The sequence below is a fragment of the Ovis aries genome, chromosome 5, assembly GCF_016772045.2.
Source record: "Ovis aries strain OAR_USU_Benz2616 breed Rambouillet chromosome 5, ARS-UI_Ramb_v3.0, whole genome shotgun sequence".
Classification (NCBI taxonomy): Eukaryota; Metazoa; Chordata; class Mammalia; order Artiodactyla; family Bovidae; genus Ovis; species Ovis aries.
Genome location: NC_056058.1, coordinates 5899900 through 5923554, shown reverse-complemented (window position 1 = coordinate 5923554; position 23655 = coordinate 5899900). Strand labels below are relative to the sequence as shown.

Here is a 23655-nt window from a genome sequence, read left to right as displayed (position 1 = left end):
ACCTCAGAACGTGACCTTATGGGGAATGAGGGTCTTTACAGATGGAATTACACTTCTGAATCGGGCCGCGCCCTGAACCCAATGACTGGTGTCCTCAGAAAAGAGAGGGAAACAACACAGACTCGGAAGGGCTTGTGACGATGGAGGCAGAGGGCGACGTGTGAGCGGACGAAGAGCAGCTGGCGTCACCAGAATCCCGCCAGGACAGCGTCCTGGGACAGCCGCTCCCTCAGAGCCTCCTGACAGAGTCAACACTGTCGACACCTTGATTTCAGTCCTCCAGCCTCCTGAATCATGAGGGGACTGAGACGTGGACTATTTCCTGCTATATCAGTAACGAGGATGCCGCGGTCACCAGCCACTGCAGCCCTCTAATATGAGCTGGTGAGCCCTGAGAGCGCTTGGGGAGGACGACACTTGCCATCTAGATCGAGTCTACCGGCAGACTGCCAGCGCTCCCTGCAGGGAGCCCCAAGGGAGCTCGGGATGTGCAAAACAGGACACTGGCCCCAAAGAGCTGAGGTGCACAGCAAAGGAATGATTTCCGTGAGCCCAAACTCTTGCATCCTCCCATACAGAGAAAAGCGCTAAATTCCTTAACTTGGAACGTCTGATTTACTTCAACAATAATCTTTTGATGTTCAGACTACCCGCCCTTTGTTGTAAAACTTCTATGTAACCTGGCGCCTCCCCTCTAGGAGCTGCTCTCTCAGGATTACTGGAGATGCTGTCCCCGGGGCCTGAAGTCCTAAAAATTCCCACCAAGTAAAACATAACTCTCAACTTTAAGGTTGTGAATACTTTTCAAGTGGACAGAATAAAGTCCTACGGATCTACCCTACTCAGTTTGCGGTACTTTGTTATGGCAGCCCAAGGGAACTAACACCAGAGGTGTGTCGGAAAACCAGGGGGTGGGGGTCGATTTGGGACCTGTTGAGTCTGAAAAGCTGTTGGGTAGAGGGGAGGTCCAGGCTGCCGCTCATCCCTATAGGTCATCACACTCTGGATGGCAGTCAAGGACCTGAATCTGGATGGGTTCACTGAGGTGTGTGCCTGGCCTTGGGAGGCCAGGACTCACCCACATCCTAGACTTTCACAACCTGCCAACTTGAGCCCTGCCCCTCCCCCTCCACCACGGACCAAGCAGACTTAAGGTTCTGGGCAGTCTGTGGTCAGCCTTCACACAGCCAGACCTCTAGCCCATGGCAACCTCTGACTTCTCTTTCCATCTGAGAGTTGCACGTTCATCTTATTTTTCGGCTGTGCCCCATACAGCATGCGGGCTCTTAGTTCCCCAACCAGGGATTGAACCCAAGCCTCTGCAGTGGAAGTGCACAGTCTTAACTACTGGACCAGCAGGGAAGTCCCTCGGAGAGCTACACGTTTTTCATCGTAAGTTTTTCCTTTCTCATCCATGAGGACAGATGGTTCTAGATCATCGGGACTGCCTTTGGAACATAATAACAGGGGACCACAACAGGCCAGGAGACAGGGACTCCAGATTTGTCTTAGGAATTGAGATTTTCACATGCCTCTGTTTCCCCGTCTCACAGGGGCCAGCATCATCTGAGCCAGGCATTCTTGAGTCGTTTTCGGTAAATTTCCGTGATTGTGATAGTGGTTTCTCGTCTCTCTCTGGCTTGGTCTAGTGCCCTGCCTGCGCCTTGTGCCCCAGTCCAGAGGAGCCTGGGGTCTGAGAAGCCCCCACAACTTGCCCCTGTGAGGTCTTGGGCGCGTTTTCACTCCCAGGAGGCTCACTTTGCTCATCTGGGACACGAGGACCATTAGCACAGGGGCTGCAAGGAGGGAAACTCAGGGCAGCGTGGATGGAGCTGCACATGCCTGGCATGAGGCTGATGCCAGCTTCAGAGCTAGGTTTAGCCTCCTCCATGCCTTCCTTTCACTTTGGCTCCAGTGTAAGGCCAGAAGCAGAGCCCAGGAGGCCCCAGAATTTTGGTATCAACTGACTTAACTCCCTTGTTACCTGGGAAGGAGACAAAGGCACTGAGAAAAGCAGGTCCTACCCAGGGACACAAAATGGGAATCTCTTACAGAGCTGGGATGCCATCTCCAGGCTTCCCTCCTCCCGCTCCCTGCGAGGCTTAGATGTGCAGAGGGTAATTCAGGGCCCTCAGAGGTCCTGTACCCCACCCCCAAACAGGACTATTCCTTGCCCAAGGGACTTGATTCATGGCAATGGAAGATGTCCAGTGCTGTGTTATTTATCTGTGAAGATGATCAGTGCTGTGTTATTCATTTCTAAAGAAGTACAATGGTGTTTGTTTATTTCTGAAGTTCAGTACTGGTGGTTTACTTCTGAAGATGTTCAATGCTGCATTATTTAGGGGGAAAAAACTGGAAATAAAATAAATAAATAATACTGGAAATAAGAGGAGAGTTCAGTATGTCACGTTCCATTAATGCATGTGACGAAAACACAGTGTAGCCTCCCGAAGTGATTACAAACTGAATCCATCCTAAGACCCAACAGTTTCACCTCACAGAAATTTGGATGAGTTTTCACCAAGTATGCAAAGAGGACAATTACCGACAGTACCATTCTAAAAGCCCTGAGTTGCAAATTGCTCCAAAGCCCATCTGCAGACATGCCGACTGCTGTCTCCACATAGTATGGAGGTGAATGGATAACAGCTCCCCAAAGCCCAGTGGATGAATCTTATGTACACAGGACAGGGTTGAGGGGAGGCATGCCACAGGATGCTGTGTTATGAGACACCAAGAACGGCAAAGCTAACCTGTGCTCCTGGAGGGCAGAGGAGAGCCAGCGTGATGGGAAGCTTATAGGGGTTTATTTTTTTCCCCAAATGTTTTTATAATGCTATTATATTGCTCTAGTTGTTCAGGAAAATTTACATTTTTAGAAGATGCTCTTCCTCTCCCCATGGCTGATTACCAGCAATCAGATCAGTTTCCCAACAGGTGCAGACGCCAGGCTCCAACTGACAGGGGCCAGATCAGGCCACCCAGATTGGCCTCTTTCAACGTCTTTGCCTTCTTCCCCATCCTCTGCACGTGGCATGTGGGCTGCGCCCAGTGTGGCTGAGGCTACTGCGCCCAAGTACCTTGCACTAGGTGGTCGGTGGTCTCCCTCTCCACCTCAGGGCTGAGCTGCCGGGTTTTCTGGAGATACTTCAAGACAAAGACATTAGGTGCAAAATGAATCATATTCTGCTCTCCGCAGCCGAAGGGAAGCCGGAGGAGGTTGCTGAGATGGTTCAGAGTTGGCCCCATGACGTCTCCTGGTGAGAAGGAAGAGGACGAATGGGCTGAGGACTGGCCTCATTTAATGCCCTGGCATTGTCCTAGGGACGACTTTCCTCAGAGGGAGCCCACCCCTGGCCTAACACCAGCCTCCCATTTTCTGATTGCCAGGGCTGCCCTCTGAGACTGGGAGGCATCCTTGCCCATCCAGCCTGCTTGATCTCTTGGCCTTGGTGGACACTTGCTGGCCTTATCTTACACGCTTCCCTCCCTTCTTTAGTTGTAACTCAGGTGTTCTTTCTACCTTTCATTATGTTATTATTAGTAAATGCTTTTTCCTTTCTAGATTTTTAAATAGGTGCAATTGAGACTATACATTTTCCTCTTAGCACAACTTTAGCTGCATCCCACAAACGTTAAGATGCCAATCCAGTCATTTCACTCCATTCCACATATTTTTTCTGACTTCCAATATGAAATGTGGTTTTCTCTATACCACGAGTTTTCTTATGTGTGTGGTATTGTTGGTGTGTTTTTGAAAGTTCTTTTCTCCTGTTATTTCTGACTTACTGTGCTCTCATCCCTCAGTACTCTGTCTCCCTCTCCGTGGCCTTTATGCCCCCAAATATTGCTGATACGCTTCCTGGACTCCCTGCCGACTGCACCTCCCTTCCTCTGCCCACTGAGGCTGCTGCTCCTCCTGCGGCCTCCTCCTGTGGCGGGGCCTGGCTGGCTACTTTCTCGCTGCTTTTTTCTGGGTTTTCCAGTTCTTTGCTACACTGCCATCCTGCTGCGCTGAAGCCACTGGCTGGCACACAGTTACCTGCCTGCATCTCCTCTCCATCCCTGCCTGTCTGTCTTCTCCCCCCTGCTCATCACCTCAAGCTGGGCCATCATCCTGAAGGCCACATCTGAATTGATTTCATGCTTCAGAAATCATAAACTCCAGCATCCTCTGACCCGGTGACAACCGCCAAGCTGCCCCAAGCGCCAGGGCTTCCGTCCTCTGATGTCACGGAGACCCAAGACCCCTCCTTCGTGTCTGTCTGCCTCTTCCTGGCCTTTCACGCCCTTCCCACCCTCCAATTTCCAGCACTAGATGGGTCACGTAGTCCCCACTTTCCACTCCTGTGCCTGGGCCACAGGAGACAAGCCAGTGCTCAAGAAGTCGCTGGCCACAGCCTCTGACCCCTGCTCAGTAAGCACTCTAAGCATTTGAAATGGTCCTGCCCCTCTCACCTGGACCCCCAGAGCCCCCACCCACCACCCCATACCTGGCTTACTTCACCTGGCCTTTCAGCCTGCTTGTATATCACCCCAGACACACTGCCCTCATGAAGTTCACCACATACCCCTCGGGGTCACCCCACAGAAGGCAAGGACCTGCCTCTTCAGCCAGACTTGAGCCCCCAAAGGGCAGGCTTGGGGTCACCTCTGAGTCTGGCCCCAGCACCCAACACAGAGAAGACACTGGAAGTTGCTTGCTGGTCAGGCGAGTGGGTGTGTGGCTAAAGGCCCCAAAGGCACATGCCCCCCGCAAAACCCAGAATGAGAATGAACCGGAGGTGACACTTGCCCCCATCCTCCCCAAGCCAGGCTGCAGGGCAGACACACCTATGATGGAGGCGGCGGCGCGCTCAGACCCGGGGATGGCGCTGTGCGGGACCCCCAGGGTGAAGGCTTCGCTGTAGCTCTCATCAGCTTCCACCTTCCTCCAGATGCGGAACTCGCCCACAGAACCCCAGCCAGTGGAGAAACCGATGAACTGGACCTCTGGCGGTTTGGGGAGGGTCCAGGCCATGATGACGGATTCATTGGATGGCTCTGGACCATGGCCAACCTGGAAGAAGAGGCCAAGGCTGCTGGGTGCTGGCAGGAAGCAGGCAGCTGGGTTCAGACATGGTCAGAGGCCTTGGCCACCTTCACGGGGTGGGGTGGGATTCTCAAGGCATCAGCAATGAGAGAAACTAGAAACCACACTGTTCGCTGAACACCCAACAGAGACACAGGTGGGGGGACCTTTGCATATGTAGCTCCCTCTGCTTGAAACAGCCTCTGCTTCAGTTTGCCTGGCGAACTCCTATTCATACTTCAAAACACCACCTGGCTATACTCCTCCTCTAGGAAGCTGTTCACACCTACTTCTTTTCTCTCCTTTGCTTGGCCCAGAAAGTGTCCCAAGTCCTCACCTTTCCTGCTCATACCCACTCTCTTTCTCCCTGGCCTCCCAGATCCCTGGGCACCTTCTCTGCCACAGCTCTCACTAGTATTTTTGGAAGCAACGCCAGGCAGACTGTAAGCAATTTGAGGGCTGCCTCGAGTTTTCCCCCTCTCTTCCCACCTTGCCATCACATCACATGGATCAGGAAGCAACAAGTGCCAGAGGACCAGGTGGTTCCCATGCCCGCCCCAGGCAAACCCAGTCATGCCTGGATGAGCCCGCTGTGCCAGCTGATCCAGAATGTTCTGAATTCATCCCAGGAGAGGATCTTGGCCGTGGGTGTGCTGGCCACCGGCTCACCCATCTTGCTGGTGGAGATCCAGGACCTGGTGTTCTGGTCCCCTCCCAGAACAATCTCGATCATGCCCGCTGTGTCCTGGGGCCCTGGGGACAAGGCCACGCGGGCATCGTTGTGGGCTCGCACGGCCACGTCGAAACGGGTGAGGCGCAGCGGCCGCTGCACGTACTGGAACTCGTACTTGTTGGGCGTGGAGATGTGAACTCTCTCTGGACAGAGGGAAGGAGATGAGGTGTTGAGGGGGCACCGGAAGCATCCTTCCTCCCCCTGCCCCTGCCCAGAGCTGAGCATCGGGACCTCAGGGGACCGGTCCCAGTGTGGCTCCCCACGAAGCTGCAGGAAGCACGGTGGAGTGGAGCGGGTTTGATGACCTCTTTGTCAATAGAGCACAGAAGATGAAACACTCACAGAGATAAATCCTACGAAAGATGGGCAAGACCCGTACGCTGGGAACTGCAAAATGCTGCTGAAACTAAAGATGCAAATCATTGGAGAGCTAGACTGTGTTCGTGGGTCGGAAAATAATATTATGAAGACGTTAATTACCCCCCAGACTGATCTATAGATTCGATGTAATCCCAATCAAAATCCCAGCAGGGTCTTTTGAAGAAATTGCAAAGCTGATTTCAAAATTTATGTGGAAACTCAAAGGATCCAAAAGAGTCAAAACAACTTTGATAAACAAGAAGGACTCACACCATCTGACACTGAGCCTTACTCTAAAGCTATGGCAATCACAAGAGGGTTGCATCGGTGTCATTACAGACAAATGCTCCGTGGAACAGAAGAGGGAGTCCAGAAACGGACCCACACATATATAAACAACTGATTTTCAACAAAGTTGCAAGAGCAAGAGCAATTCAACAGCAGAAGTCCTCAACAAATGATGTTAGAACAATGAACTCTCCAGATGAAGAAAAAGGAACTCTGATCCATACCTTGCATGGGCTCCAAGAGTTAACTTGAAATGGATTAAAATCCAAAAACTATAAAACTCTGGGAAGAAACTGTAGGAGTGGGCAAAGATATCTTAGCTACAACAAGAAAAAATAATCCATAAAAGGAAAAAGTGATAAGCATCATTAAAATGAAGACCTTCTGCTCTTTAAAAGACACTATGAAGATAATGAAAAGATACAGATGGGGAGAAATATTTTTGCAAAGCATTCATCTGATAAAGGACTTGTACCCAGAATACATTTTAAAATACTCTCAAAAACCAAATACAAATAAACAATTCAACTTTTAAAAAGCTAAAAGATCAGACCAGACACTTCACCCCCGCAGAAAATACTGATAGCAAATAAGCATATGAAAAGGTGCTTAATATCATGAGTCATGATGGAAATGCAAATTAAAACCATAGTGAGAGACGACTAATACCTATTAGAATGACTAAAATTAAACAGACCATACCAAGTGTTGCTAAGAATGGGGCAGAACTGGCTTATCCAGTGCCTGTGGGAATGCAAACTAGTACTGTCATTTTGGGAAATGGTTTGACAGCTTCTTAAAAAGTTAAAAAACATACTTACTATATGCGTTGGCTATTCCACTTCTAGGTATCGATTCAAGAGAAAGGAAAACACATTACCCATACAAAGACTTGGGCACAAATTTTCACAGTAGCTCATGTGAAATAGTCCCAAACCGGAAATAACTCAAATATCCTTCAACAGGTGAGTAGATAAAAAAGTGTTATGCATATATCCAGGGGAATCCTGCTGAGACTTAAAATGACTGAATTACTGATATATACAACATGGTCAAATCTCAAAATTCTTTTGTTGAGTAAAGGAAGCCAGACAAAAAGGAGAACATTTTGTATGATTCCACTTACATAACATTCTAAAAAGTACAAAGTAATCTACAGAGACAGAAAGCAGACCAGTGATTCTCTAGAGACAAGAGTGGAGAGGAGAGGAATTCCAAAGGGGCAAGACTTTAGGGTTCATAAAAATCTTCATTACCTTAATTGTGGTGATGGCTTCACAGATGTGTCTCAACATTGATCAAACTACACTTAAAATACATCCAATTTATTATATGTCAATTATACCTCAATAAACATGTTAAAAATGTTCCTGATCTTACTCTGAATACAAATCTGTTCAGCTTAGTGTGGATTATAATATAAAAAATACGAACAATGTGCAAATGTCCAGTAATGTTTCAAAATGTTCCGTAATGATCAAATTATGGGGCAGTCATTTAATGGGCCATGAGGAAGCTGTTCTGAAGTGCTGTTTATAAAGACTTTATAAACAACACATTAACAGGGGAAAGTGCTGAGGATGTATTAAGTGAAAAAGGCAAGACATAAAACTATACACCTCAGGAGTCACAACGATGCTAAACAATAATCAACCCTAGGAAAGTGAGCACAACAAAATGTCTTTGTACTGGAACTAGAGGAGAGAGTTTTTGTATTTCTATTTTTATAAATTTTCTCTAGCACATAGGTATTGCTTTCTCCTTTCCCAATTTTAAAAATTGTGATAAAACACACAGAATGCAAAATCTGCCATCTTGAACCATTTTTAAGTGTACAGGTCAGTGGCGTTAAAGACATTCACATTATTTAAACATCACCAGCATCCACCCCAAGAACTCTACTCATCTTGTAAAACTAAAGCTCTGTATCCATTAAACAATACATTTTTAAAAACCACCACCACCACCAAAAAACAATACATCTCTATTTTCCTCTCCCCCAGCCCCTGAAAACCACTCCCCTACTTTTTTGTCTCTAGGATATTGACTACTCTAGAGAGATCATATAAGTGGAATCATACAGGATTTGTACACATGCACTTTTAAAGATTTATTAGGGGGTGCATTTTAGAAGTCTTTATTGAATTTTACAGTATTGCTCCCATTCGAAGTTCTGGTTTCCTGTCTGCAAGGCATGTGGGACCTTAGGTCTCTGACCAGGGATTGAAGCCAAACCCCCTGCATTGGAAGGCAAAGTCTGTCCTAATCACTGGACTGCCAGGGAAGTCCTCATGCAGTGACTTTAAAAACTGTTTTTAATTTAAAATTTACTGAGATAATTATAGACTCATATGTGACTCTGCGTGTGTGCATGCTAAGCTGCTTCAGTCATGTCCGACTCTTTGCAACCTATGGACTGTAGCCCTCCAGGCTCCTCTGTTCGTGGAATTCTCCACGCAAAAATACTGGAGTGGGTTGCCATGCCCTCCTCCAGAGGATCTTCCAGACCCAGGGATCGAACCTTATGATTCCTGCATTGGCAGGCAGGTTCTTTACCCCTAGCACCACCGGAAAGCCCATATGTGACTCTAGGAAATAGCAAAGAGAAATCTTTGACCCAGTTTCCCCAAAGGTAGCATCTCGCAAAATTCTAGTATACTGTCATTACCAGGATACTGGTACTCTTAGAATCCCTTGATCGCATTCAGATTGCTCCAATTCTATTTGTGTGGGATCCCTCTTGCTGAACTTTTATCACCAGAGTCACACCCTTTCTCCCCACCCCAACAACCACTATCTCTAAAATCTTGTCATTTCGACAATATTATAAAAAGGATCATTTATGTATTCTTTTAGGACTGATTTTTTTTTTTTACTCAATCCCCTTCATTTCAGTTGCTGCATATTATCAATAGTGTCTTTCTCTTTATCTCTGGTTCATACCCTGACATATGGACAGACCACAGTTTGCTTAACCCTTTACCCGCGGAAGGACATCTAGGCTGTTTTCAGTTTGCGCTGTGCACAGTCAGACACGACTGAGCGACCCCATGGACTGTAGCCCACCAGGCTCCTCTGCCCGTGGCATTCTCCAGGCGAGAATCCTGGAGTGGGTTGCCATGCCCTCCTCCAGGGGATCTTCCCAACCCAGGGATCGAACCCAGGTCTCCTGCACTGCAGGCAGAATCGTTACCGTCTGAGCTCCCAGCTGATATGAACATTTGTGTACAGGTTTTTGCATGAGTGTAAGTCTTCGTTTCTCTGAAGAAATGCCTAAGAGTATAATTGCCAGTGGGTATGCTGACAGCGTGTTGTTTTTTTAAGTCATCAAACTGTTCTCAGAAACCACAGCGGCTGTACCAGTCTACGTTCCCACCAGCAACGTACGCTAGACCCAACTTGTCCATACCCTGGCCACCTTTTCGCGTTGTCACTGCTTTTTATTTTACTCATTCGGATAACTTACCGCGTTTCAATTTGGCCTTCTCTAAGGGCTTCCCTGGGAGCTCGGTGGTGAAGAATCCACCTGCCAGTGCAGGGGACATGGGTTCGATCCCTGATCCAGGGAGATCCCACGTGCCACGGAGCAACTAAGCCTGTGCGTCAGAGAGGGGAACAGGCAGGAAGGCTAGGGGTACCCAGGAGGAGGAGTTAGGCTGCACGTGTCAGGAGTGTCTTTTCTCTCTCTTCAGGGGCAGGAAGAAGCAAACTACAAGTGTCAGACTTTTTTTCCTTCTCTACACAAAATTAAAAGGAGGTTTCTTTTACAATTCTGTGTTGCCAGGATGATGCCTGGTTCCACCTGAACTTAACTTTTCTCAAACCTTGAGCTAACCAATGCATTTTTCTTACAGAAATGTTTTTCTTAAGTTGCATTAATGAACTATGTATCTACCTTAGACTCTGCCTTTCTTCAAGCTGGTTCTGCCTAAGACTCAGAACTGATAATGGTTCAACAAACCAGCACGTTTTACTCATGGAAATGTTCCCTTAAGCTATGTTAATGAAACTGTGTACTTGCTTGGAAACCTGCCTTTCTTCAAGATTTATGTCAATTGTTTTATGGCCCAGGATGATTCACCTTGTGCGATGTTATCTCAAAATTTATGTTATGTGTGGTGCAACTTAGCTTCGAGACATTTCCTTTCTTTAATTAGCAGCTTGCGAATAGCTATATAACTTCTTGCTATAAACTAGCAAGGGGGCACTCTTTCTGCCGTCTTCTGATGTCTGTGTCAGAAGCTTTCTCTATCTCTTTTCTACTTTAATAAAATTTTATTACACAAAAGCTCTGAACAGCCTCACCGCTGGACCTGGATCAAATTCCTCTCCCCGGAAGGCCAAGGACCCCAGCGTCATTCACGGCTCACAGCAGCAACCTTTCACCACAGCTACTGAGCCTGTGCCCTAGAGCCCGTGAGCCGCAGCTACTAAAGCTCCCAGAGCCTGTGCTCCGCAACAGGAGAGGCCACCACCATGAAAAGCCCGCACACCACAACTAGAGAGGAGCCGCTGCTCACCACAACTAGAGAGGAGCCCGCTCAGCAGTGGAGACTCAGCACAGCTAAAAATAAACTGCAAGTCGCCCAGTCGTGTCCGACTCTTGGAGACCCCATGGACTGTCCGTGGAATTCTCCAGGCCAGAATACTGAAGGGGGCAGCCTTTCCCTTCTCCAGGGGATCTTCCCAACCCAGGGACTGAACCCAGGTCTCCCGCATTGCAGGCGGATTCTCTACCAGCTGAGCCACAAGGAAGTCCCCCCAAATAAAGTCATATAATTATTTACAAAATCATTTGAACATATATGTGATGTCTTGCTACCTACTGAAAAAAGGGGAAAGGGGATGTCAAAAGGAAGCCTGGGTCCAGAGCGTGATGTGACTGCCTTGGCAATAGGGAGGTGGTGCACCTAGGGCTTGGCACCACCTGGGGATTCCATCCCAGATCCTCTGCTCTGCCCCTTGGCAAAACCTGCCAGAGGAGCGTCCAGTGCCAGGCCCAGCCCAAGCTCCAAAGTGGAGGGCTCTTTGAGGCGGGGGTGGACGGGGTAGGGTCAGACCCTCCCATAGGCAGCTCAGGCTCACGTTCCTCCCGGCACTGACATGGCCCCACCAAGGCAGAGGCGTGCAAGTGTCTTTCTGTGGCCACTCCACTCACTGGGCATTTCGTACCCATTTCCAGATCACGGGCAGGCCCAATGTCAATTTCAGGGGATCAGGGTGGACCCCAGATCTCACACTTCCCGGATTTCCCACATCCTTCTCTGCTACCCCTGGGCTCTGGTCACTCTCATTCTCCCAGCTTTCCCGTGTTGTGACTCCAAGACCTCCCTTCCCCAGACCATCAGTCCCTCCCTCGGGACTCCAAGCTCCACAGCCCCGTCCCCTGACGGCAATCTCTTTTCTCGTTGGCACCTGCAGTCAACCATCATGACATGCTTACTTCCTGCCTGGCAGAAGCCCAGTCCTCACTCTGCCTTACATGTGTCCCTAGCTGGGACATTTCAGTAGCTTTGCCGTGGTGTCCCCAGCCCCGAGGCAGGACGGGTGTCCACTTGGCAGCAATGGAGTTGCAACAGTGTAGGTGTAAGGGCCAAAGTCTTTGGCAGGGTGGGCGTGGGAGACTCACCGTTGGGACAGAAGAAAGCGCTGTAGGTGTATGATCGGGGGGCTCCTTCAGGCTGAAACAGAGAAATAGGGAGAACTGAGCACCAGTGGAGGCAGTCACTGCATGGGCCGCTATCCCACGGCTGCAGACTCGGAGCTGCAGAGTCTGGACCCCGCAGAATGATGCCACGAGGGCACGGAGATGGACCCAGTCTCCTACCTCCTGTGTGCAGACGGGGAAACTGAGGCTCGCTTCCCTTTCCCCCGGCTCTAGTCAAACTCATCAACCACACCTAGAGTGATCAGGCTTCTCACATACCTGCCCCGACCTCCTGACCACTCTTTCCACCCAGATCCCAGCCCGGCTTCTCCCCTCTGGGTAAAGAACACAATGACTCAAAGGCTGCCAGGATCCGAGGCCCCGTCTGGCCTGTAAGAGCGCTGAGAACGGGGCTCCCAGGCCTGCCAAGGACGGGGGTCTCTGTCCCACCGTCCAGTGGCTCCTCTGTCTCCTGTCCCTCACGCTCCTGCCCCCACCCCTTCTACGACATCACCCAGTAGGCAGGTGGCTTGTTCTCTTCAAAGGGAGGACTCAAGAACCTCCCTCGTGGTCCAGTGGTTGAGAATCCGCCTGCCAATGCAGGAGACACAGGTTCCAGCTCTGATCTGGGAAGATTACGCAGGCCGCAGAGCAGCTAAACCCGTGCACCACAGCTCCCAAGCCGGCGCTCTGGAGCCCATGCACCACGACAAGAGAAGCTGCCGAAGGAGAAGCCCGGCCACTGCAGCTAGAGAAAGCCCGTGCGCAGCAACACAGGCCCAGCACAGCCAAAAATGAACAATGTTTTTAAAAAGGGGGAGCACTCGAAACTTAATGGGATACACGTTGCGGGGCTTCACCTGACCCGTGGGATTCCAGCTTTTCCAGGTCTCCTTTCGCAGTGTCAGCAGACTGGTGAGCTGGGGCCACTTGAGGTCAGACCTTAAAGGGTTAATCTTTGACCACTGCAGCCAGACAGCCTCCTGGGGTCCCAATTTCTCCCACTGTGACGGTTCACTTTATTTGTCAACTCCAGACATCTGATCACACGTTACTTCTGGGCGTGCCTGTGAGGGCATCTCTTAAAAGAGCCAGCATTTGAATGGATGGACTGTGATGCAAATTGCCCTCCCAGAGTGGGTAACCCCCAAACACTCCACTGAGGGCCCAAATACAACAAAAGGCGGAAGAGGGATGAATCCTCTCTCTGCCAGACAGTCTTTGAGCTGGAGCATCGATCTTCTCTGCCCTTGACGCTCCTGGTTCTGTGGATTTCTCAGCCTCCATGATCGATTTCTCAGCCTCCATGACCTTGTAAGCTTCGCAGGTGGTGCTAGTGGTAAAGAAACTGCCTGCCAGTGCACAAGATGTAAGAGACACGGGTTCGATCCCTGGGTCGGGAAGATCCCCCGGAGAAGGTCATGGCAACCCACTCCAGTATTCTTGCCTGGAGAATCCCATGGACAGAGAAGCCTGGTGGGCTACAGTCCATGGGGTCGCAAAGAGTCGGACACGACTGAAGCAACTTAGCATACGTGATCGTGTAAGCCAACTGCTTATAATAAATCTCTTTCTGGAGAGAGATTTATGTTCTACTGGTTCTGTTTCTCCAGAGAACCCTAATACACCCACTGCTGGCTGGGTGACCCAGGGCCACTCACTTAAATTCCCTGGGCCTCTATTTGTTATCATTGGAAGGACTGATGCTGAAGCTGAAACTCCAATACTTTGGCCATCTGATGCAAAGAACTGACTCACTGGAAAAGACCCTGATGCTGGGAAAGATTGAAGGTGGGAGGAGAAGGGGACGACAGAGGATGAGATGGTTGGATGGCATCACCGGCTCTATGAACATGAGTTTGAGCAGGCTCCAGGAGTTGGGGATGGACAGGGAGGCCTGGCGTGCTGCAGTCCATGGGGTCACAAAGAGTCGGACCTGACTGAGTGACTGAACTGAACTGAACTGAAGATGGAGGTGATGAAGGCATTGACCTTGATGTGAGGGTTAGGTGTACTTCAGACAGGGCTGACGTCTTCTCGGTGCTACTGAACAGCCAGTTCTTGTTAGATCTTCTCATTGCCCTCCCTCCACCCCCTGCCCCCAGCCCTCTGCAGATGCTGCGAAGATGGGCATCATCCACCCAGGGATGACGAGTCCAGGAGGCACCTGTCTGGATCACGTCCACTTCCCGCTATCAACCCGCCTCACGCACACAAGCCACAACCAGATGTCCCCACTGAGCAACTAGTTGACAGATCTTCAGCAAAATGGCCCATGGCTGGCACCAAGAGGCCAAGCACACCCTTGTGGATGACACCAACTGGATTGTCATCTCATACCCAGCACATCTGACATGGAGTCTGCAGGCTATCTGCTCAGCCACAGGCTCCACGGTGAGCCCCCAAGGTTCTGCTTGGGCATCAGCAACCCCCTTACCAGGCTATCAGCTCAGTCTCTTGTTGGCAAAGAGGTTGTCACTGGACAGGGCCTGGCCATTGTAAACCCATGACAGCTATACAGTCATAAAAATGATTCAGAACTCAGATGTCTACCGATGGGTGAACAGATACAGTGGAATGTTACACGCCATGAAAAGGGATGAGGCACTGAACTGATACCTGCTACAATACAGGAGTTCTATGTGGGGAAAGAGAGTCGCCAGTAGGGCTAATACGAATATGAAAACCAGTAGATTGTAGATACGGCTTCCCTGGTGGCTCAGCAGTAAAGAATCTGCCTGCGATGCGGGAGACGTGCAAAGACCCCCTGAAGGAGGAAGTGGCAACCCACGCCAGGATTCTTGCCTGGGAAATCCCATGGAACAGAGGAGCCTGGCGGGCTACAGTCTGTGGGTTTGCAAGAGTCAGATACGACTGAGCGACTAAACTACCACACCATGTAAGCAGACCTCAAAAACACCCTGCTAAGTGAAAGAAGCCAGAGAGGAAAGCCCACAGAGTGTATGATTCCATTTACACTCAATGTTCACAACAAGCAGATCTAGAGACAGCCTCTGAACCCTTCCTTTGGCGCTGAGCGTGGCCCCTGACCATCCAGGGTCTCCCGGACACACCCCCACCCCAGCATAGCCTTTGAAATAGCCAGTGGGGCTGCTCCTGGCCACTTGGCCCTATCTCCTCTCCCAGCTTAACTCAGAGGGGACTCTGGTGCCAGCCTCTTGCCTTCACGCTGCCCTGGCTTTTAGCTGATCCTGGCTTCCAATCTCCTTTGCCTCTGTGCTTGAGCCAGCTCCCAGTCAGGTTCCAAAACCAGGTCCCTGCGAAATGTCACTTTTCTTATCTCGGGCAGGACTTTTCTGCAACCTTATAGCACATAACAGTGCTTCATTCTGGCCTGTTCTAGGGATTTATCTATTCTGCATATTTCATATACATGGGATGGTACACTACGCAATCTTCGGTGTCTGGCTTCTTTCACTGAGCATAATGTTTTCAAGGTTCGTCTACACTGGAGCACAAATCAGTGCTTCATTGCTTTTCATGACCGAGTAATGTTCCATGATATTGCGAAACTGTATCCTCTTGCACCATATTTACTGATTCATCAGCTGATGGACATTTCCTAAAACAGAAAAAGCCTCCCTGGCTTATGTCCAGGATCCCCCAGTTGACCATTATAAATGCCTGGATGACAGCAGCTCCCATCTCTGTAGCACTCAGGCCAGGAACTCAAGAGATGCCTTCCACACATACTCTCATTTAACTGCCCAGCAGTTCCTATTTGAACTCAAGGCTGTCACTCCAGAGCCCAACTCTGGCCTAGAGGGCAGACCCCCTTTCACTCCTGTGATGCCTGTGAGGCTCTCCTCGCGGCTCTGAATTATGTCGGCCTTCTTTTCGATTCTGTGAACTCCACTGAGACATGGTGGGGTGATCGAAGGCTCTCCAGCAAAAGTTCGAAAGGTCATAATCCCCTGAGCCAGCTGGGTTGCCGGGCGGGATGGCAGTGGCCCCTCTTCCGCTTGACCCAGCACTCATGACGGTGCAGCCATCGCCTCCTCCCTACCACGTGCCTCTCAGGAATGGCCTTTCTGTTGTATTCGGCCTCCAACCCGGTAGGTGGCATGTGACGTCTGGTCAGGGTCCATCGTGTAATAGAGCGAGTGAACCGTGCACCCAGAGTTCCATGGCGGGACAAGATGGGAGAATCCGTGCACCCAGCACTCCCTGTCGCATCAGTCTATCTCTCTAATTCATGCTTCAGTCTTTGCATTGACATTTCAGGGCTTCTGAGGGCTACATCACACCTCCCGTCTCCCAGAGCTGAGTGTATATCGCTGGACCAGCGGATGCTGCAGACATTGGATACAGCTGAGCAGTGCGAGTGGGAGGAACAGGAGACTCCTCCTCTGTGCATCTTAGAAATTCTTCTTGCAGAGGAAAGAGACAAGAGCTCCAGGCCTCCAGGTCAAAAGGAGGGCAGACTGTGGCTCAGGAGTGTGCACAGGGCTTTGCAGCGGGTCACTGGGGATTTCTGCATTTCCTGTTGAGGCCATCCCATTCCTGTTGGCTCGTGGAGGTCGTATGCCTCATCCGATGACACACGGGTCCCTGAGGACTCCATCACGTCATGTCAACAAAGCTGCAGCAATGACCTGTCCGCCTCCGGGAGTTCCGCCCAGCTCGCACGTGACTCCTGGTGCTGATGGAAACCATTTGCGCTCAGCTCCACCAGGACCGCAGTGGAGGGAGGGCAGCTGTTTGCAGCTGGGCCACTGGGGAGGGGCAACACTCCGGGCTTCAGCCCTTCAGTGGGGCTGCCGCGTGCTCTCTGAGCAGCAATAAACAGGAGTCTGACCAGAGCTCTGGGCTCTAATGCATCCGAGCAGCCCCAGAAAAGATGGGGCATCATTGTTCCCACAAGCCCAGCATTGTGAGATGAGATGCCACGTGTGTTCTCCAACCTCCCCCACGCTGTGGGGTGAGTGTGAGCACCCAATCCTTCAGAGCAGACTGGGAATCACAAGACACTCGATGAGCCCCAAGGACAAGTGGCAGATCCCAGATTCACAGCTGAGAGGGGAGGCGAGGCGGGGGGTGGTGGTGGTCTGGGTGACCCGGCTGGAGGCTCTGCATCCTTCCCGCGCAGGCATTCCAAGGACAGCCCTCCAAATGCCGGCTCACAGTCTCTGCAACTGTCTATGATGAATGGGCAGCCAGGGGAGAAAGGCACGCCACTCTCCACTGCGATCGACCCCGGGGGTCAGGAGGACACTTCCCTGCAGCCTTTGAGAGCCCCACATCACTGCACCAAAGCCTGTTCGGCCGCTTGAAGAGGGGATGACTGCCACGGTCCTTCAGCCCCAGGCCCCAGAGCAGGACTGGTGGGGGCTGAGTGCAAATGGTTTCCCCTGGCTCGGGGAAGGCCCACACACCCCAGCCCCTACCTCACTGGGGAGCCAATCAGGCCCTGGCCAAGTGCCTCGAGCAAGGACATGGGCTTACCTCGACCATCACACTGCGCCGGATGTGGTCCCTTCCGATGGGGACCCTTCTGTCAACGTAATTCTCCTCTGGGGGTCTGACGGACTTCCCATCCCGGCAGCAGCTCGTTTCTCTGTAAGCCAGAGCTTTGGCTGCGGAGATTTGAGTACTCGGTGCTGGTTCTCAAAACAGGACCCCATCCGGCGCTCTTCTGCCCCCGACTCTTGTCCCAGGCTTCCCAGGGATGCATGCACGCATACATGTGCATGATGCATGCTGCATGTATGTGAGGGCACAGATGTGCATGAGTGCGCACGTGTGCAAGTGTGAGGGCATGCTACATTGGGGGGGCACTTTAAGAGCCTGGCTTCCCCCAGAGGGGGCCCCCTACCCCCTGATCACTCTGGACTGGTCCAGACTCCCACAGTAGCTCTCTTGTCCCTCAACCTCATGTTCTGCCCTGCTGACCCTTCCCCCATGCCTGGATTCAGCGCCTGGACCCCTTGGTGTTCTGGAGAGGAGAGATGCCCCAATAAGCACGTGGACCTCACCTGTGATGTTGCTGAGACCCAGGTCGCCAAAGGACAGAACCACCCACGTGGGCTCCGTCTCCCCGGAGGCCACACACGTCTTCTTGGTCAGATGGCGTTTGCCAGGATGTCCGACAAACTGGATGCCCCTGGGAACTGAGATCTTCACATAGACCTGGAGAGGGGGGCAAGCGTCCATGGTACCCAAAATCTGCACACCCTCCCAGCACGCCTCGCTGCCCACGACACTCCATCCACCCTGGAAGCCTTCTCCCCAAACCACGCTCTCCATGAGAAACCCCCTTTGCATTTCTTATCAGAACCAACTACTCGGGCTTCCCTGGTGGTCCAGTGGTTAAGAATCCGCCTTGCAATGCAGGGGACACCAGCTCAATTCCTGGTCTGGGAAGATCCCACGTGAGGCGGAGCAATTAATCCCGCGTGCTGCGATTACTGGGCCCACCTGCAGCAACTGCTGAAGCCCGTGTGCTCTAGGGCCTGTAGTCTACGCTGAGAGGCCACATCCTGCAGCTAGAGAGCAGCCCCTGCTCTTCCCAACTAGAGGAAGTCCACAAGCAGCAATGAAGACCCAGCACAACCAAACATAAGTAAATGTTAAGAAAAAAAAGAACCGACTCCTCAACGTTGTCCTGCTGGGAGCCCCCTGCTTCCCTCAATCCCCCACACCCTCACTGGTCCAGCTCCCCTTGGAGACCAAGGTCGATTCAAGGGCTGCTTATCCAGCTCCAATCCTCCCCAGCCAAGGGATAAGAGAGGCCACTCCACACACAGGCCTCACAAAGCACTTCCTCTGACCCTCTCTCCAACCACGGAGGTCCACTGCATCCTAACAGAGCTTGGTGTACACGCGTGCGTGCGTATGTGTGTGCCATGCGTGCGTGCACCTCTGTGTGCACATCTACACGTGTAGCAGGCACGGCACTGCCAGACACGTGAGTGCACGCGTGTGAAGACAAGCGTCTCTGCATACGTGTGCAAGCATACCTATCTACACGTGTGTGCGCACACCACGTATCTATCTACGTGCACGTTGTGTGTCCAAGTGTTTATACCCCTCGACCTACAACATGCTCTTTGCTCCACATCGACTTGTCCAACCAGTAGACGCACAGCACCTAGTGGGTTCAGGCGCCCTCCTAGGAATTCAAGAGACAGATCTGAGCAAGACACACGAGTGACGCCTGAGCCTCAGTGCACCTAAGTCACACACACAGTCAAATGTGTACAAGGAAGCTTTACAGCAGCAAGTGTGACAGAGTGTTTGAATACGGCCTACAGGCAGGCCCAGCCAGACCCGAATGAGAACGGTTGGTCCATTTGGGGGTTCCTCCATCCCCCCTCAAGACACCATTCTTCCAGAAAGTTCTTCCAGGGAGGAAAGAAGAAATTCAAGCATCAAGTATTGATGCAATCCATTTTCTGGGTCCTGGGAGGAACTAACTGTCCAGGCTGAAGGGTGGGATCGGCCTGTTTTCCTGGAACCTCCAGACCAGCACGAGGGAAGTGTGCGTGTTAGCTGCTCAGGCGTGTCTGACTCTTTGTGACCCCAGGGACCGTAACCCACCAGGGTCCTTGTCCATGGGGCTCTCCTGTTCCTAAAATTGAACACATGGACACACCTGTTGCCCAGCAAGGATGCCTTCTTCCAGCCAACAGGCCAGCCACCAGGGCGTGATCAGAGCTGGACTGGGTACCTGGGGGCCTGCCTGCAGTCCAGGAGAGAGCTTCCCTCAGGGGCCAGCCTGTGATTAGGAACCAGCCTACACTTACTCCAGCTTTTTAAGACTGGAATCCTATTCCTCCTAACCAGGTGTGGTCAGTCACTCAGTCGTGTCCACCTCTCCATCTCTGAGACCCCATGGACTGCAGCCCACCCGGATCCTCTGTCCACGGGATTCTCCAGGCAAGAATAGTGGAGTGGGTTGCCATGTCCTTCTTCCCAACCCAGGGATGGAACTGCACCTCCTGCACCTCATCTCCCGCATTAGCAGGCAGATTCTTTACCCCTGAGCAGTGGGAAGCCCCCTCCCAGTGATAAACCACATAAAAAGGGTGAATGAAGGCTTCCCTGGTGGTCCAATGGTTAAGAATCTGCCTTGCAATGCAAAGGACACCAGGTCCATCCCTGGTCCAGGAAGACCCCACATGCTGCTGGGCATTTAGCCTCTGTACCACAGCTACTGAGCCCACCCACCTAGAGCCTATGCTTTGCAACGGGAGTGGCCGCCACAGGGAGAAGCCCGCACGTTGCAGTTAGAAAGTAGCTCCCACTGGCCATAACGAGAGAAAGCCTACCCACAACAATGAAGGTGCGGCCCAGCAGAAAAAAAAGATGAATGATAAAGCTCTGGGTGTTGGGGCCCTGCTCCCAGCTTATCGCCCTGAGCCCTTCACCTGTCTTCCTCGACCCCCTCTGGGCCACCCACGGCCACCGCCCTGGTTGCTGCTGCAGCGGTTCTCACTCAGACTAATGCACGAGCCTCCTCCTTCTTTCCCGCGTTCCCAACCAGAGCCTAAAATCCGGCCGGACTGTGTCACAGGCAGCTCTTGGGACAGGCCAACCTGCCTTCTGTCCCTGTCACTTGCGTATACTGTTCCCTCTTCCAGGAATGCCCTTCCAGGCCCAGTGCCCAGCTTAAACATCGCCCAGAGACTTCTCTACATTCAGAGGAACCAACCCTTTTCAGGGTTTTCTTGGTTCCCTGTAGGCATATAATTTTTTTTTTTTTTTAATCTCACAGCATAGGCTTGTGAGATCCTAGTTCCTGGACCAGGGATCAAACCCGTGCCCCCTTCAGTCGGAAGCATAGAGTCCTAACCACTGGACCACTGGGGAATTCCCGACGCCTAATTCTAACACAGATCTGCCCCTCAGTCCCTGGGGGACCTTGAACATAATGCTTCTCTGAGCTTCCCGTATGGGAATGATACCAGCAGAGACAAAGTAAGTGATTAAATAGTTAATCCCACTAGGGGACTGTAAGCAGAAAAAATACAGGAGACCCCGTAAGTTAACAATTACTCAAGAAAGTAGGGTTGCTTAACCACAAAACCAAGCAGACTTGCTTAGCAACGAAACCAGGCAACAGAAGCACAAGGCATGCCCCCAGGCAATAAAACAATGGCGGCATGAAACCCACATCCTGCCCAGTGAGCTCACTAAGTCAGGACACGCTCTCTGCACACACAAAAAACAACAACTTGTGGACCCAGCTTGACCATGTACGGACAAGAAAACTCCTCTGGCCAACCTGAAGGGGGCGCTGATGATGGAAGCGTGCCGTTTACTTCAAGGATGACAGACTTCGCCCCCTCCCGACTTTTCCTTTGATTATAAAACTGTAGGCCAGTAAGTCCTTGGGGCATGGCACTCTCTTGTCTGCCTGCCTGTAAGCCTCACAAGCGTCCTAGTCTGATAAATCACTTCATCTCTATCACTTTGCCGCTCACTGAGTTCTTTCTGCACTGAGACATAATGGACCACACTACTGGAGCTCCTCAGAGGCCCCCAAACCATTTCATCAAATGGACATCAAACCATTTCAGCACCGCCACAGCTCCTCCTCTCCCAGCCCTTCTGTGCACTGGATAATAGCACAAGGAAAACCATGCACCCAGCGCCGGACACAGAGATGTGCGCCCAAGAAAACCGAGTCAGCAGCGTCAGAAGTCCAGGTTGAGCTCAGGCAGACCTCACGTCCTGGGCACTCGGGTCTTCAGATTCCTGCACATAGCCCGGCAAACCTCGGGGACCTGGGTGACTGCTTTTGAGTGAATGAAGTTGAATCATTAACATCTTTTTACACCTGGGAATTCCTTTCTGGTAGCCTCTGGATGTTCCATTTCTATTCTAGAGCTGTGCTGACCATTTTTTTCCTACTTGGGATTTTCTTTCCATTAACGACCCAAGAGAGGAGAAACTTCTATGTGAGGGTACATGATCTGTGGTTATTCCATAGAGTCAAATAAGCATCAGAAAGCCCAATGCAAATACCAGCCTCAAAACTGGGCCCAGGCCACAGCATGGGAGGGGTCCTTAACTGGCCTGGAGGCCATTATAAGGCATTCCATGCAGTATGTTCTTGGGTTGATTTAACTATTCAGTGGAGGTATAGCATTTACAAAGGAAAAAAGGAGTAAAGGATTTCATGTAAGTTCAAGGTCACCCTTTGAGCCAAGAGTCAGAGGCTCAGAACAATGCTGTCCCCACTCTGGACCAGGCTCAGAAACGGCTCTGACACAGCATCTATGCTCAGACTCACAAAGGAGCCTGAAACCTGCTCCCTGCCCCTGGGGTGAGGGGCGGGCAAGTAGGTCTCTCACACCCAGATAAGGAAACAAAGCAGCCTAGTGAATGGAACACCAAGCTGCAGTCCAGAGGGTCTTCTGGAGAGTGAGGCGAGGACGTGCTGAAACTGTAGCTGAGGGATGGGCGTTCCGCCAGCCTCCCACTCAGGACTTCCATCCCCAGCAGCCTTGACACTTTTCAGGTGGCAAATTCCAATCACCCCAGAAAGCCCTGTTTTTCAGGAAAAGTGGGCAGTGGTTGGATAAAATCTCTTGCTTTCTGGTGACCTTGGCCTGGGGCTGCAACTCACATCTCTGCCCTTGGTGGGAAATGTGCCAGCAGCCTTGGGAGGCCCCATTCACATGGGCAGGGCCAGGATGAGGTCAGCTGCCTCCCTGGGCTGGCTAGGGCGAGCCTGAGACCTGCAGCCCCACCTCCATGCTGACCTGCAGACAGCAGGCTTCCACCTGGACCCCGGGCCCTGCCCCCAACTCACTCGTCCAGCTGTAGCCTCGGCTCCCAATCCCCATCCCTGAGGGCTGCCCCTAACCCTGGGAGCCCACCTCCCTTCTCTTCCTCTCACTCACCAGCCGATGTCCAGGCTGAGATGGTACACAAAGGATTACAGAGGTGGAGGAGGGCGCCCTTGCCCTCTTGCAGCCACACTGAGGCTCAGCCCCCAAACGCTCCTTCCCCATCCCGCCCCCACCTGATCCTGGTCCTCATGGCTCCCTCCACATTGTCTGCCATCCCTCCTCCTCCTCAGGGTCTGAAATTACCAAGCCCACCTCCTTGGGGTAGTGGTTATGGGTTGGATTGTGTCCCTCCAGTAAGATATGTTGAAGTCCTGGCACTTCCCTGGCGGTCCAGTGGCTAAGACTCTGCTCCCAATGCAGGGGCCTGGGTTCGATCCCTGGTCAGGGAACTAGATTTTCACATGCCGCAACTAAGAGCTCACACACTGCACCGAGAGCTCACACGCTGCACCGAGAACTCACACGCTGCACCGAGGGCTCACGCGCTGCACTCACGCCCCGCACTGAGGGCTCACGCGCTGCACCGAGAAACGCTGCACCAAGAGCTCACACGCTGCACCGAGGGCTCACACGCTGCACTGAGGGCTCACGCGCTGCACCGAGGGCTCACACGCTGCACCGAGGGCTCACACGCTGGACCGAGGGCTCACACGCTGCACCGAGGGCTCACACGCTGCACTCATGCCCCGCACCGAGGGCTCACGCGCTGCACCGAGGGCTCACGCGCTGCACC

General features: G+C 51.8%; 1 protein-coding gene across 2 annotated transcripts in view; it reads right to left on the bottom strand.

Annotated features, from left to right (window-relative positions):
* The window catches only part of CPAMD8 (C3 and PZP like alpha-2-macroglobulin domain containing 8), a 99795-nt gene that overhangs the window by 27941 nt on the left and 48199 nt on the right, over positions 1-23655 (bottom strand). For both annotated transcript variants that reach the window (XR_006059820.2, XM_042249714.2), the window contains exons 21-26: positions 18099-18252; positions 17569-17699; positions 12085-12136; positions 5652-5950; positions 4837-5062; positions 3084-3260 (exon numbers count right to left, since the gene is read on the bottom strand). Coding sequence is in view for 1 of the 2 variants with exons in the window: in XM_042249714.2 (XP_042105648.2) it covers positions 3084-3260; positions 4837-5062; positions 5652-5950; positions 12085-12136; positions 17569-17699; positions 18099-18252 (1039 nt within the window). In the remaining variant the exon portion in view is untranslated. The remainder of the gene's footprint in view (positions 1-3083; positions 3261-4836; positions 5063-5651; positions 5951-12084; positions 12137-17568; positions 17700-18098; positions 18253-23655) is intronic.